Source organism: Berghia stephanieae, chromosome 13 (assembly GCF_034508935.2).
Source record: "Berghia stephanieae isolate SIO BIC M18660-M18661 chromosome 13, UCSD_Bste_1.3, whole genome shotgun sequence".
NCBI classification, from domain to species: Eukaryota; Metazoa; Mollusca; class Gastropoda; order Nudibranchia; family Aeolidiidae; genus Berghia; species Berghia stephanieae.
The window spans coordinates 21,769,676-21,784,675 of record NC_088372.1 but is presented as its reverse complement, the minus strand read 5'-3'; the positions used below and the strand labels follow the sequence as shown (position 1 = coordinate 21,784,675).

At 37.8% G+C, this 15,000-nt stretch overlaps 1 protein-coding gene across 4 annotated transcripts in view; it reads left to right on the top strand.

The window, feature by feature from the left end:
- The window catches only part of LOC144959157 (uncharacterized), a 204,766-nt gene that overhangs the window by 153,121 nt on the left and 36,645 nt on the right, over positions 1-15,000 (top strand). For all 4 annotated transcript variants that reach the window (XM_078891677.1, XM_078891676.1, XM_078891675.1 and 1 more), the window contains 11 exons: positions 581-712; positions 1,647-1,802; positions 2,359-2,598; positions 3,837-4,052; positions 5,220-5,319; positions 5,872-6,165; positions 7,367-7,584; positions 9,574-9,685; positions 11,674-12,068; positions 14,018-14,204; positions 14,741-14,908. In XM_078891677.1, the coding sequence (XP_078747803.1) occupies positions 581-712; positions 1,647-1,802; positions 2,359-2,598; positions 3,837-4,052; positions 5,220-5,319; positions 5,872-6,165; positions 7,367-7,584; positions 9,574-9,685; positions 11,674-12,068; positions 14,018-14,204; positions 14,741-14,908 (2,218 nt within the window). The remainder of the gene's footprint in view (positions 1-580; positions 713-1,646; positions 1,803-2,358; positions 2,599-3,836; positions 4,053-5,219; positions 5,320-5,871; positions 6,166-7,366; positions 7,585-9,573; positions 9,686-11,673; positions 12,069-14,017; positions 14,205-14,740; positions 14,909-15,000) is intronic.

Below are 15,000 nucleotides of genomic sequence, written 5' to 3'. Positions count from 1 at the left end.
TTCTTTATTTCATATTTCTATAATGGTTCTTTATTCGTATTCTTTCAGTGTTTTTCAGTATTTCTTTATATAGAGTCTTATTTCAGTATTTCTTTATTATATTTCTTTTCAGTATTCTTATCAGGGTTCTTTTTTCAGTATTTCTTTATATCAGTAGTTCTTTATTTCAGTATTTCTTTATATCAGTGGTTCTTTATTTCAGTATTTCTTTATATCAGTAGTTCTTTCTTTCAGTATTTCTTTATATCAGTGGTTCTTGATTTCAGTATTTCTTTATATCAGTAGTTCTTTATTTCAGTAGCTCTTTAAATTATTAGTTCTCTAAATCAGTGGTTTTTGATATCAGTATTTCTTTATTTCAGAAGTTCTTTATATCAATAGTTCTCTATATAAGGGGTTCTTTTTATCAGGTATTTATTCATTTCTGTAGTTCTTAATATCAGAAGTTAATGAGTTCCCGGAAATAGTAAGGAGAAACGATGTGGCACAAGCATACGTTTTGTTTTGTTTTGTTTTATTTATGTTTTTGTTATAACCACTATTATCCTTGTTTATTCCTTTTCTCGTCACCCCTGTACAGAATGGCTACCTAGTATTTGTCAACGACGACGGCAGTGGATCTCCAGCCATCATTCCTATCGGCAGGGACCAGGGAGCTCGATTCGACGACAACAGATGGCACTTGTTCAAAATCACCAGAAAAGGAAAGAGGGTGAGTTGTATCTATAGACTTTGTTTACATTTGGAACTTCTTCTTCTTCTTCTTCCATTCAGGCCAAAGCTTCAGACTGAAGATTGTATGGCCGTCTTTTCTGTAACAGGGGTTTTAGAGGGAAGCAGGGAGCGACTTTTTAAAGTCATCAGTTGAAAGGGCTTGTTTACAAATGGTTGGTAGGGAGTTCCAAAGTCGGATGGTAGAGGGGAAGAAAGAGTAAAGATGATGGTTTGTTCTTGAATGGGGAATTTCAAAATTAAATGCTGAGTTTCTTGTTTTGTTGTTGTTCCGTTTCAACTGATTGTGGCCCGGTCAACACAAAACTTTCAAAATGCCGAAGATTTGCGCCCATCTATGAATACAATAAATTGTCTAGAATTAAAGGATTATCTGTCTATGAGAGACCGTTTAAAAGCGTGTCTGATAAACGCACACTAACAGTACTGAATCAAATTTTGTACAAAGTTTATAACGCTCCGGAAATACCACACTTTGATTCATCAGACACATTTATTCAAATTTCTGAAGGTTTGCAAATAAGTGGAGTGACTTTTATAAGTTAAACGTGCAGAATTGTTTGGGTTTTTTTATGGGGCTTTTTGTTTGTTGTTTTTGTTTTGTTTTTTACATTAAAGAGTGATAAGATTTACCCTAGGTTCCCATAGTTGCATGTCTGATAGCCAAACGCATTTGTGGACTTGATTTAATCTTGTTGTAATGGACAACATTTTGCGTTGGTTTGAGAGTATTTCCAATACATAGGCTACCACAATGAGCCCGTGACCATTTGACTTATCAGACCTGCAAATAAGTCGCGTCGGATTTTCCCCATAATAAGTTAGTCTTCCATAGACAATGTGATTGTGATGCTCATTTTGATCAATATTACTTAAAGTCAAATGAATTAAATCACTAAATTCTCAACTTGCAGATAACCCTGACAGTGGATGAAAACTACGCACAAGAGCACATCTTTTCCAGAAATGTCCAGTTCTTGTCCCCTGCCAAAATCACCCTTGGAGGTGCCCCCACGCCAGTCACCATCAACAGAGAACAACTTCCCAACTATGTCGGTGCATTGTCTCAGGTGATTTTCATCACCATCATCACCACCACTATCGTTATCACCGCCATCATTATCGTCATCGTCACCATCATTATCACTATCATCATCATCATCATCATCATCGCCACCGCCACCACCACCACCACCATCATCATCATCATCATCATCATCATATCGTCGTTGTATCATCATCGTCGTTGTCATCATCATCATCAGCATCACCACCATCATCAGTATCATCAGCATCATCAGCATCATCATCATCAGCATCGCCACCACCGCCACCATCACCACCATAATCATCATCATCATCATCATCATCATCATCATCATCTCATCTCATCATCATCATCATCATCATCATCATCATCATCATCATCATCATCATCATCATCTCATCATCATCATCATCATCATCATCATCATCATCATCATCGTCATCATCATCATCATCATCATCATCGTCATCATTCATCATCATCCACATATCTCACCCATTCCCATCACCCATCACACTCAAACACAGACTCAAGTGACCAAAAAATGTTCAAATTTTAACCTTTTTTAAAAAAACTAGATCTTCTACAACACTTGGAGACAAACAGCAGGCCGCCAGTTCGAGGTCTCAGTAAACCTGATTGCCAGATTCAACGACGATCTTCCAGGAGGCGTGGACATCGACGAAATTGATATCAACATACTCTTCAAGACCCCCAAACCAGTTCCCAAGATCACCACAACGACCACGACCACACCCAGACCAATTCTGACTGCCATAACATTGAAAGATCAAGGCATATACATACATACAGGACAGGTTCGTTCAGACTGTAGAAGGATTGTTGTCTGTCTAATACAATTAGAATATGTTAATTTAAAAAAAAATGTCCTGATTTTGTTTGGATATTTCGTTGTGTTGTTGGATATAGTCGGTGTTAGGGTTGAGTGAGTTTAAAACAAACATACAGATCAGACAAAGCGTACATTGTGAGATAGACTAACCTCCTATTCAAAGGATAGCTTCTGGGTGGGGTTCCTGACCTCCCATAGTGGGCAGGGAGGCACTTACTTTGTCTTCTATCCCCCTATATCTGTTTTCCAACATGCTATCTGTCTTTGTCTTGGAATGAGATTACTTGGTTTTGTCCAGGGCCTGGCCGGATACCCTAGCTGGGAGGGAAACAGTCAAATGTATAGTTAGAGTTTTGGGAGATGATATTTTTTTCCTTTGTAAATCATCTCTCTGTTATGTACTATTGTTTTGTTTACATATTTACATATTATATATGACTTGTAAACATCTGAGTGTATCTCTCTTAGTTGGGACCTGTGCTTGTGTCTGGATGAGACTTTTAGGTGATCTTAAACTAAGTACTTTGATCGTATGCTCTTGGAATCTACATCTGTTTCCTATTTGAACCAATTCCCCTTTGTCTTCCCTTTTCTTGGGTTCTTTAATTGTAATTCTAGAACTTTTTACTTTCCCATTTTCTTCCTTTTTGCTGGCGCTGATATGACCTTAATGTATTGCAAGCGCCGTAAAACCCTTTAAAACAAACAAGCAAACAAAGGATAGCTTATTAACTGCTATTGTCCGATAAACACTAAAGAAATCGGGTGGATAAACTCCAGCTCTATGGGCCTTATGGCTCTGAAGTACTACTTTGTCTTATTCATTTACAATCTTATTAGATGACAACTCTCAGTGTGCGTCTATGTGGTCGAGTGGTCTGACAATCGCTTTCAGACCAGGTTCTCCTGGTTGCCTCTCCGTCCTAGTTGCGTCCTTAGGCTCTTACTCACATTCTCTCATCGTACTCAGGTGTAAAATGAATACCCGGCTGTTAACAGCAGCTCTATTTCAGAAAAAAATTGTAATATAGCCTAACAGATGTTCTACATGTTAGATGCTGCTGTTGGTCAGGGACTCCTTGTAATAGTGCTTTGAGCACATTTAGTGGATATTGCGCTATATAAAAAGCTCAAGTTTATCTTACCTGTGCTAAGATCAAAGCATCTCGGCTTATCTGATCAATCCATTTTTAAAATTTCCAGCGCTTCCAAGCCCGAGATGGTTCCAGCATTTCCTTTAAGTTCAAAACCATCCACAAAAATGGACTCCTGCTCCACTGCACAAGCAACGTAGTCGGCAAGAATTTCTTTTCCATGGAGCTTTACGACGGCAAGCTGTACTTCATCCATCACTTTGGCGACAAGACCTATAGAACTCTCGTGTCAGAGAATGAAGTGGCCGATGGCCAACAGCACGAAGTACGAGTTACATTTGTTGTACTGTTGTTGTTTTCATCATCATCATCATCATCATCATCATCATCATCATCATCATCATCATCATCATCATCATTAATTTGATTTTCTTAATTAAATTACTAATTTTTTTTCTACAAGATATTATGAACTTCCTTCAACCTTATCTTAAAACATATATTTTTTTTAATTGTAAAGAAAAAGCCTACTCTATCTGTGTTTTTGACTGGATTTATATTTGGGTGAATCCCCTTTACCTGTGTCTATATGTGTGTTATTCATTTAATCCATTCTATTATTATTATCCCTTCACGCAAAGCACTTATACCGGGTGGGGTTCTTGACCTCCATAGTGGACAGGGAGTCACTGTGTCTCCTCTACCCCCTATATCTGTTTTCCAATTTGCTTTCTGCCTTTGTCTTGGATTGAGAGGTAAACAGTCAAATGTATTGTTTAAGATTTTGCCTGCAAAACATCTCTATGTTATGTATTGCTAAATTTGTTGTTTTGAATGTATAATGTAAACATTTGAGTGTGTTCCTCGAAGTGGGATCCTGTGTTTGGTTGAAACTTTTAGGTGATCTCAAACTATGCGTAATGATAATCTGCTCTTTGAATCTACATCTGTTCCCCATTTGAACTATTTTCCTTTGTCTTACATTTTCTCGTATGCTTTTTTTCTTTTTGTAATCTCTTGAAGTTTTTGTACGTTCCCATCTTTTGTTACCATTTTACCAGCCCTGAAATGACATAAATTTGCTAAAATCGGTTATTTGGTCTAGTGGTATGAAGCTCGCTTTCGGATCGGAAGGACTGGGTTCGAGCCTTGCTCGCGCATAGTTGAATCCTTGGAGAAGGCTCTTTACTCATATTCTTTCACCGTACTCATGTGTGAAATGAGTACCTGGCCGTTAAGAGCGTTGTCTCTGTCCCAAATAAATTGTAACATCGCCTAACAGGCGTCGTCATGTCCGTCCTAAATGTTAAATGTTGCTGTTGGCCAGGGACCCCTTGTAAAGCGATTTGAGCACGTTTAGTGGATATTGCGCTATGTAAAAGCTCAATTTCAATTCAATTTCAATATCAATGAAATCTGTTTTGAAAGAAACAAACTTCAAACATATAAAATGTTCACCTGGAAAAATATTTTGTGTTCGTCGTCAATGCAGGTCCAGATCCAATTCCTGAGCAGGCATCTCAACCTTATGCTGGATGGCAATAACCAGAGAATCGACTTCACAGGAAGGGAACGTCTACCTAGGTCTTTAGGTTTGTACCCGTATGACTGAGAAAAGAAAAAAAAAGGAGAAAGAAAAGAAAATAGTCCGTCAGAACTATATGACCTATGGAGCTGGAGTTTTATCCCAGTTTTTGCAGTGCTTGCTACCCTTTGGATAGGATGATAGAGGTATATTGTGAAGTACTTTCCACCAGATTTATTAGACCCAGCTATTCAATCACTGATGGGTGGAGAGAGGGTCAGCAAAAAAAATATCATGACTTCATCCAGGATCAATCTTGGGCCCTATCATCATCATCATCATCATCATCATCATCACCATCATCATCATCATCATCACCATCATCATCATCACCATCATCATCGTCATCATCATCATCATCATCATCATCATCGTCGTCATCATCATCATCATCATCATCATCATCATCATCATCATCATCATCATCATCATCATCATCACCATCATCATCATCATCATTGTGTGTCTGTAAGTTGCCAGGTTGCAGACCCATACACCACGCACACAAGCTGCATTTAATTTATCTTACACTTTGACCCCCTCTCCCCCCCCCCCCCAGGTAACTTGTACATCGGGGGTTACAACAACTACAACATGCTTCCCTGGTATACGTGGGCCAGAGAGAGTTACCAAGGATGTCTAGAGGACCTCATGATCTCGGGCCAAATCGTGGATCTCCATTCGTACGTCAGGAACCAGCGTATCTTCGACAGAGTGGAGATGAGGTGTGTGTCCATGCCCAGACAGTGCTCCACGCTGTCTCCCTGTGGTAGCGGGCATTGTACCAATACGTGGAATGGGTACAAGTGTGACTGTAGGGGTACTGACTATATGGGAGAACGCTGTCAAATACGTAAGTATGAAGGAATTAATTGATAGATAGATAAATAATAATTATATAAATGAATAAATAAATGAATGATTAAAGGGTTGGAAATATTATATTATAGATAGATTTATGAGAAATGAATGAATAAATAGAAGAATAAGTAAATAACTAGATTTAATAGGTAAAATAATAAATATATATATATATATATATATATATATATATATATATATATATATATATATATATATATATATATATATATATATATATATATATATATACGTAAGAGAGTGGATGAATGAGTGGATGGATGGATGGATGAATGAATGAAATAATGAATCTATCTATCAATTAATTAATTAATTATCTATTTATCTGATTGATTAATTAATTAATGTATTCACCTTTTTGTGGAATTAGAAATGTAATAGGAGACATTGTGATTTCAAAGAAATTAGGTCACATCATTATTGAAATACTCCATCAGAATGTCACAACTTTGGAAAGGACACAAAGTATTTTCCTGGATGGGGGTTCCTGGCCTTCCATAGTGGGCAGGGAGGCACTTACCGTGTCTTCTATCCCTCTATATCTGTTTTCCAACATGCTTTCTGTCTTTGTCTTGGGATGAGATTAATTGGTTTTGTCCTGGCCCTGACCGGAGGGAAACAGTCAAATGTATAGTTAGTTTTGGGAGATGATATTTTTTTCCCTTGTAAATCGTCTCCCTGTTATGCACTGTTTTATGGTTTGTTTACACACTATATATGATTTGTAAACATTTGAGTGTATTCCTCTCAGTGGGGACATGCGCCTGTGACTGGATGAGACTTTTAGGTGATCTCAAACTAAGTATTTTGATAGTGTGCTCTTGGAATCTATATCGGTTCCCTATTTCATCCAATTCTCCTTTGTCTTACTTTTTCTTGGGTGCTTTAATTGTAATTCTAAAACTTATTACTATACCATTCTCTTCCTTTTTACTGGCGCTGATGTGACCTAAATGTGTTGAAAGCGCTCTAAAACCCTTAAAAACAAAAACAATAAAACAAAGTATTTTCAGCTTGATCTTACAGACACAACCACACAATGATTTCTTGGTGGGCAGAAGGGCCATTAAAAAATCGGGATAAAACTGGTCCCTTTGCATGAGAGGTGAATGTATCATCAATTTAGCCATGGTTCAGCTAAAACTTTGAATCTTATTTTTTTCTCTCTCTAGCTGCCTGGACGGCTGTTTTCAATGGCTCCACGGAATACCATCTGACCTTTAACCCCCAGCAGATTTACCACGTCAACGACATATCTGTACGTTTCATGTCCTATAAAAAGGATGGCCTCATTTTCCAGACAAGAGCTAGGTCCGATGGGAATTTTATGAGGGCTGAGCTGAATGATGGACGTGTCTGGGTCACGACAAATCTTGGAGGAAAGCAGCAGGTAATAATATTAATAATAATATTGTTTATAATATTGTTTATACCTAGGTTCAATAGTGACAACAGATGGAAGATGTAACCGAGACATACGAGCAAGAATAACTCAAGCCAAACAGGCCTTCATGGACCTGGGAAACATTTTGAAAAACAAACAGATGTTGTTCGGGATTAGATTCCGAGTCTTGAAGTGCTACGTGTGGCCAGTCTTGTTATACGGATGCGAAAGCTGGACTACAAATGCAGAAACACAAAAGAACATTGAAGCTTTTGAAATGTGGTGCTTGAGAAGGATGCAGAGAATATCGTATACTGCACACAAAACGAACGAAGAAGTGCTAAAACAAACATACCAACAAAGGAAACTAATGCCCTTAATAGTGGATCGACAACTATCCTTTTTCAGACACATAGTAAGGAAAGATAAGAAGGAATATCTGGCAAGTTGTGGAAAAATACCTGGTAAACGCGCCCGGGGGAGACAAAGAAAAACACTCATAGACCAACTGAAGGGCTTCACCAACCTAACAATCCAAGAGCTGTTTGAAAAAGCAAGAGACAGGGAGGAATGGAGAGAGATAATTCATGCAGTATCCGAAGCCTGGACCAGGCATGGAACCTAGAAGAAGAATATATATATATATATATATAAATTTTTATTTTTTTATTTTTTTTTTTTTTTTTTTATACCCTGTATCCCAACAAGCTCAAAGCGCTGAACAGTAATGTGACAACTTTCACTCAAACATACAACCTCTCAAACATGCAGTGCGAAACAAACAGTATAATTCTACAGTGTTATATATTAAAAAGAAACGTTTTAAGATTTAAAAAAAAAAAGAAATCTGCATCTGGGGGGGGGGGGGGGGGGGGGTCCTGGATTTGAACATTTGTTCCAACCTGTGTGTACTTATTTGCCATTCTGAACACCAGACCAGAAGTTTTAAAGTGCCAAGAGTTTGTGTGTTACACGAAAATGAGCCCTATATAAATGTGTATTGTTATTATTATCATTATCATTATCATTATTATTATTATTATTATTATTATTATTATTATTATTATTATTATTATTATTATTATTATTATTATTATTATTATTATTATTATTATTATTATATTAACTGTTATGGACTCATTGCTGTAATGGAAATACTCTCGAACCAAAATGTATTCAATTACGACATTAAAACAAGTTCATGAATACGCTTGGTTATCAGACCTGCAAATATGTACACCCTGTTCCAAGCTATGGTGATAATGGTGATGATAATGATGATAATTGATGATGATGATGATGATGATGATGATGATGATGATGATGATGATGATGACGACTGGGTGGGGATCCTGACCTCCCATAGTGGGCAGGGAGGTACATGCTATGTCTTCTATCCCCCATAACCGTTTTCCAATTGTTTCCTGTCTTTCGTGGAATGAGATTACATAGTTTTGTCCTGATCATTGCCGGAGCTCCTTGACTGGGAGAGAAACAGTCGAATGTATAGTTATAGTTTTGGGAGATGATAGTTTTTTTTCTTGTAAATCTCTCTGTTATGCATTGTATTATGTTTAGTTTACAAATTATATTATGTGATTGGTAAACATTTGAGTGTATTCCTCTTAGTTGGGACCTGTGCTTGTGTCTGGATGAGACTTTTAGGTGATCTCAAACTAAGTACATTGGTGGTATGCTCTTGGAATCTACATCTGATCCCTATTTGTTCCCAGTTCCCCTATGTCTTACTTTTTCTTGGGTGCTTTAATTGTAATTCTATAACTTTTTACTATCCCATTTTCTTCCTTTTTACTGGCGTTTATATAACCTAAATGTGTTGCAAGTACCGTAAAACCCTTAAAAACAAACATGATGATGACGATGATGATGATGATGATGATAATTGATGATGATGATGATGATGAAGATGATGATGATGATGGCGATGATAATATATAATAAAAAGAACAAGTACAAAAATGATGACATCATTAGGTACTGAAAGTTGGTGAAAACCTACACGACAGACACTGGCACACCTTGAACATTCGCCGTCGTGGAAACCAACTGGAGGCCTGGGTGGACACCGATGAACACCACGATGAAGGTACCTATGAAAATGGGCTGAGGATAAACTACTTCTATCTCACCATTTTCTTTTTTTTTTTAATTGAGAAAAATTAATTAAAAATTATTTTTTTTTTGTTAATAACTGTATAAAATTCAGCCACTGTTTTGTTTACATTACCTTTGAGCTAATTTCTTGACATCCATCAGAAGAAGCCATGTAAAAAGCTGTTTGCATTTTATGTACATAGTATTTCAAAATTTTCTGAAAAGGGAGATAAAAGCACTAAAAACTTAGCTCAATGTATTATGTTTGGGTATCTTAGATTCTCAACATATAATTTATAATAACAAATATGAGATTGGTTATGTTTCTATTGTCTTTTTTTTTTTTTGAGGAGAATATTATATCTTTTTTTTTTATGACAAAAACTCATATCAGAATACATTTCTTGTCATTTTAATTTTAACTTTTTAACTTGGATCGGAAGGTCCTGGGTTCAAGCCTCGCTTGGTACATAGTTGAGTCCTTGGAAAAGGCTCTTCACTCACATTCTTTCATTGTACTCAAGTGTAAAATGAGTACCTGGCTGTTAACAGCATTGTCTCTGTCTGAAAAAAATTGTAATATCGCCTAAAATGCGTCATGTAATGAATATCCTTCATGTTAAGTGTTGCTGTTGCCCAGGGACTGCTTGTAAAGCGCTTTGTGCATGTTTGGCGGATATTGCGCTGTATAAATGCTCAAGTTTTTTTTTTTGAATCTATTTTTGGCATCAGGTTTAACCCTCTCCTTGCCAACTACAGGACAATGGTCACATTCATTACGATACAACCATCACTGTTCTCATCAATATGTCTTTTGTACATCCCAAAATTTGATGATTTAAAAAAAAAATTTTTTTAACCATGCTGTTATGTATAGCTTGTTTTGGTGAACAAATTTATGTAAAACATTTGGTAGGGTAGTAGTGTAATAAGCCTCGCAGTCTGAATGATGCTTGGTGAGAATTGTGTGATTCAGTCACATATTTTTTAACACCTCGATGAGTATAGCTGCTCTCTCCATCTGTATGGTTAATTGTTTCCATTGGTCACGGTCCTGGGCCAGAGTTTTGAGGCTGTCAAGATCTTATTGTGACTTTAGTACGGAGGGCACTGCATTTTTTCTTAGTTCTTCAGGGACTAATTAGACCTCGTCTGAATCTAGAAATTTCTGATATGTAGAGAGATCCTGGTTGTTACTATTGATGTTGGTGGTCTCCCTACATATTTGTTGCCATGAAGGAAATATTCTGTCATTGCAGATTGCAGTTTGGACTGGGATGTTATCTTCTCGACGTAAGATGTGACCAAATAGCCTCATCTTTGGTCACATCTTACATCGAGAAGATAACATGCCAACCCAAACATACAAAGCATATAGAGTTAGAGTTAAATAAAATTAATTTTATATTGGATGTGTTTGATGTTTCGGGGTAAAATGTTTGGTTAGGGGAGAGTTAATCCGACATGATACCTTTTGTGGTGACAGGTCGCATATGAACATTTATATAGCTCATTGACACAGAGACACTTCACAATGCTTGAATTACTGATTCCCCAAGTCTACATTATTGGGAAACAAATTTGATTTCATATAAAGTAAATTGCGTATTGTATTTACGGCATCGGCTGCCAGTTAACTTAATCACACTTATGTTGAGTGGATTAACGTTTATAAAATTCCATACTCAATCACAAACATTCTTGACATTGCTCTTTATCATCATCATCATCATCATCATCATCATCATCATCATCATCGTCGTCGTCGTCGTCGCCATCATCAACAACAACAACAACAACAACAACAACAACAACAACAACAACAACAACAACAACGACGACGACGACTACGATGACAAAAGAACACTGCCAGCACCATCATTCTCCTCTGTGAAAATCAAATGAATACATAACAATTTGTTTTTATAGCCAAAAACATCCGTTTATTCATACACCTATTTCATCTTATTCTTCTCCTAGTACTGCTCGACGGGCATGACTACTACCTCAAACTGTACGACCTCTTTATTGGGGCTGACATCGGAAATGTGCTCCACCTGCCCTACGATATCCCCAACCTGTTGGGCTATATCCGAAGCTTCAACATTGGTGGGTTTGACGTCATCTCAGAGCTGGAGAAAGTTGGACAGGGACCGTTCTACAAATATCCGGATATTCCTTATATCATCTTTAATGACGTTACAATTCCCTCTGACATCAGCCATATCATATTACCTCCCTTGAATTCTGCCTCGGATTTAAGTATTCATTTTCTGTTCAAGACGGAAGGCGAGAGCGGTGTCATTTTGTTGAACGAGGGTGCGAATAATGAACTCCTTGTTGTAGAGCTGGTTGACTCAAGACTGCATTTTAAGGTGAGTTTTGTTTTGTTTTGTGTCTTTTTTTAAAATCGTTAATGGCAAATCTCTTTCTTTTTTCTTTCTTTTTCAAACAGTAATTTCTTCCAAAACTTATCAGCCACAATCATTCAAATACAATGGTTTTGACCCAGAGAGCAGTAACTAGTGCTCCACGGGGAACTATTAATTTCCAAGAATGGTTCCCCAGCCCCTAAGTTGAAAATTGGTGACCTGTTATGAGGAGGACCGCTGATGGTTCTCGTTTCTCACTGCCTTTCTTCAATCCCCTTGTTCTTTGCATGCACGATTCGCCTCTCTCACATACTCCCATTCCTCACCATCCACCACATCTATTGTAGGAAAAGTGAGTAGAACAAGCACTCATGTTGATAAGAACATGAAATAGAGAGAATTTGCCAGTCGACAATAGATTATAAATGTGTTTGCAGCAATCAGGATTTGAACCCAGCACCCGAGTGCTATGATACGGCCACCTGGCCATGAGAGGGATGCTCTGCATGCTATCAATGCTATTTACCTCAACACACACTATACACCGCGCACAACACTCTATTATCATAGCTCGCTGCACGTATTTGTGGCAAGGGTGGCCTTCCATCACTCTCACTCACGGTCCCAAAAAGAGTCCCTATCCTCAAGAAGGTCCAATGTCGAAAAGGACCTGTTCTAGGAAATCGATCTATTACCAAGGTGGAAAATGATCTGTTCTAGGAAATTGATCTATTACCAAAGTGGAAAAGGACCTGTTCTAGCAAATTGATCTATTACCAAGGTGGAAAAAAGGACCTGTTCTAGGAAATTGATCCAATACCAAGGTGGAAAAGGACCTGTTCTAGGAAATCGATCTATTACCAAAGTGGAAAAGGATGTGTTCTAGGAAATTGATCCAATACCAAGGTGGAAAAGGATGTGTTCTAGGAAATTGATCCAATACCAAGGTGGAAAAGGACATGTTCTAGGAAATTGATCCAATACCAAGGTGGAAAAACGACCGGTTCAAGGAAGCAGAACCAGAATTGATGGTTCTCATTTTACAGGAACCGAGAACCACGGTCCTGAAAACAAGCTTGGAACCTCTCAGCACCAGCAGTAACAGTACAGCAATGCGATTTCGGCGTCAATGAAGCTTTATCTGCTCTTTGGTGAAAGGTATTTGACCTGTTGTCATAACCAGATAAATGACGGGTTTATGCGTCAATAGATCAGATCAGATAATCTTCAAACTGCATGTTAAGATTTAAAGATGTAATGTTTTAGCTAAACACTTTTAGGTCATGTTTCAGCAACTATTGTGAAGTTATAAGAAATTTGACGCTGACTTTTTGGCCCTGGTCTTTACTCTATTGTGTTTTTATCTTCACCTCCCTCCACTTCCTCCTGTATCTCCTCCTCCTCCTGAGTTCTTCTTCTTCTTCTTCTTCTTCTTCTTCTTCTTCTTCTTCTTCTTCTTCTTCTTCTTCTTCTTCTTCTTCTTCTTCTTCTTCTTCTTCTTCTTCTTCTTCTTCTTCTTCTTCTTCTTCTTCTTCTTCTTCTTCTTCTTCTTCTTCTTCTATTCATCCACCTACTCTCCCTCCTCTTCCTTCTCCCACGTCTCCTCTTCATCTTTATCTTTTACCACCACCTCCACCTCTTCCTTATCATCATCATCATCATCATCATCATCATCATCATCATCATCATCATCATCATCTTCATCGTCATCGTCGTCGTCGTCATCATCATCATCATCAGTATTATCACCATCATAATCATCATCATCATCGATCATCCCCATTATCATCATCTTTAACATGGTCATCATCATCATCATCATCATCTTCGTCGTCATCGTCGTCGTCATCATCATCATCATCATCATCATCATCATTATGATTGTCGTGCTTGAAAATCATTAAAATTTTTGTCACAGTTCGTCGTCATGTTCATTCCTTGATTTATTCCAGGTCGACATTCCCAATAAGGTCCCTATCACAATGACCTCCAAGGACAAAGGTCTGAACGATGGGAAATGGCATTCCGTGTCCATCACCAATGGAGAAAGGCAGGTCAACATGACAGTGGACGGATCCTTCACCTCCTTCTCTCACTCCGGCATCAACCTGGTCAATTTCCTGAAGCCGCTCTATGTTGGTAAGGGGAACGAACCAATGTCTGTTAGGGGAATGCCTTTGTCTCTGATTCTGTCCCTTTATCGTGGACCCTCAAATGAGGACCACTCCTTTGGAAACAGTGTTTGAAAAGGGCAGGGTGATCCACGAGGGAATAAAACTCACAAATCTTACCATTCATGGAAAATAATAGGCCACACCATACAGAGATACCAATATGAGTAAATTAAAATGCCTAGGTCAAGGACACAACACCTAGCCTAGAGTTTTTTTAATTTGATAATTGGCACCTCTCCAGTCATTGACCATGCTCGCCATAACTTTTTGTGGAAGTAGCAGTTGACATATTGTTTATCTGACATGCATTACACGATTTGATGTTTAAACTGTTTTTGTTATTGACTGAAGAAGGGTTATAATCCCGAAACTATATTTGTTTAGTATTTTGTTTTTGTGTATGTTAGTTATATTATTTGTGCAAATTACTTGTTACAGTCCCATCTTTTATCAGCTTCGTATTCTGTTTTATCTTCTCATGCATATTCCTGTATTTATTAGGTGGTATTCCGAAGGATCAATTCACAAAGCCAAATGTAAAGAGAGTGGTTCGGTCAAAGAATGGCTTCCGTGGATGTCTGGCATCTTTTGACCTGGGTCCATCGAGGGGAATACAGAATCTCTATCAACATAGAAGTCCGAAAATGGAGATCTATGACTCATGTAGAAGTGAGTAACATTAGTGTTGTGTTGGTAGTTGTGGTGGTGGCGGTGGTGGTTATGGAGATCTGGGTCCTCGAGGGGAATACAGAATCTGGATT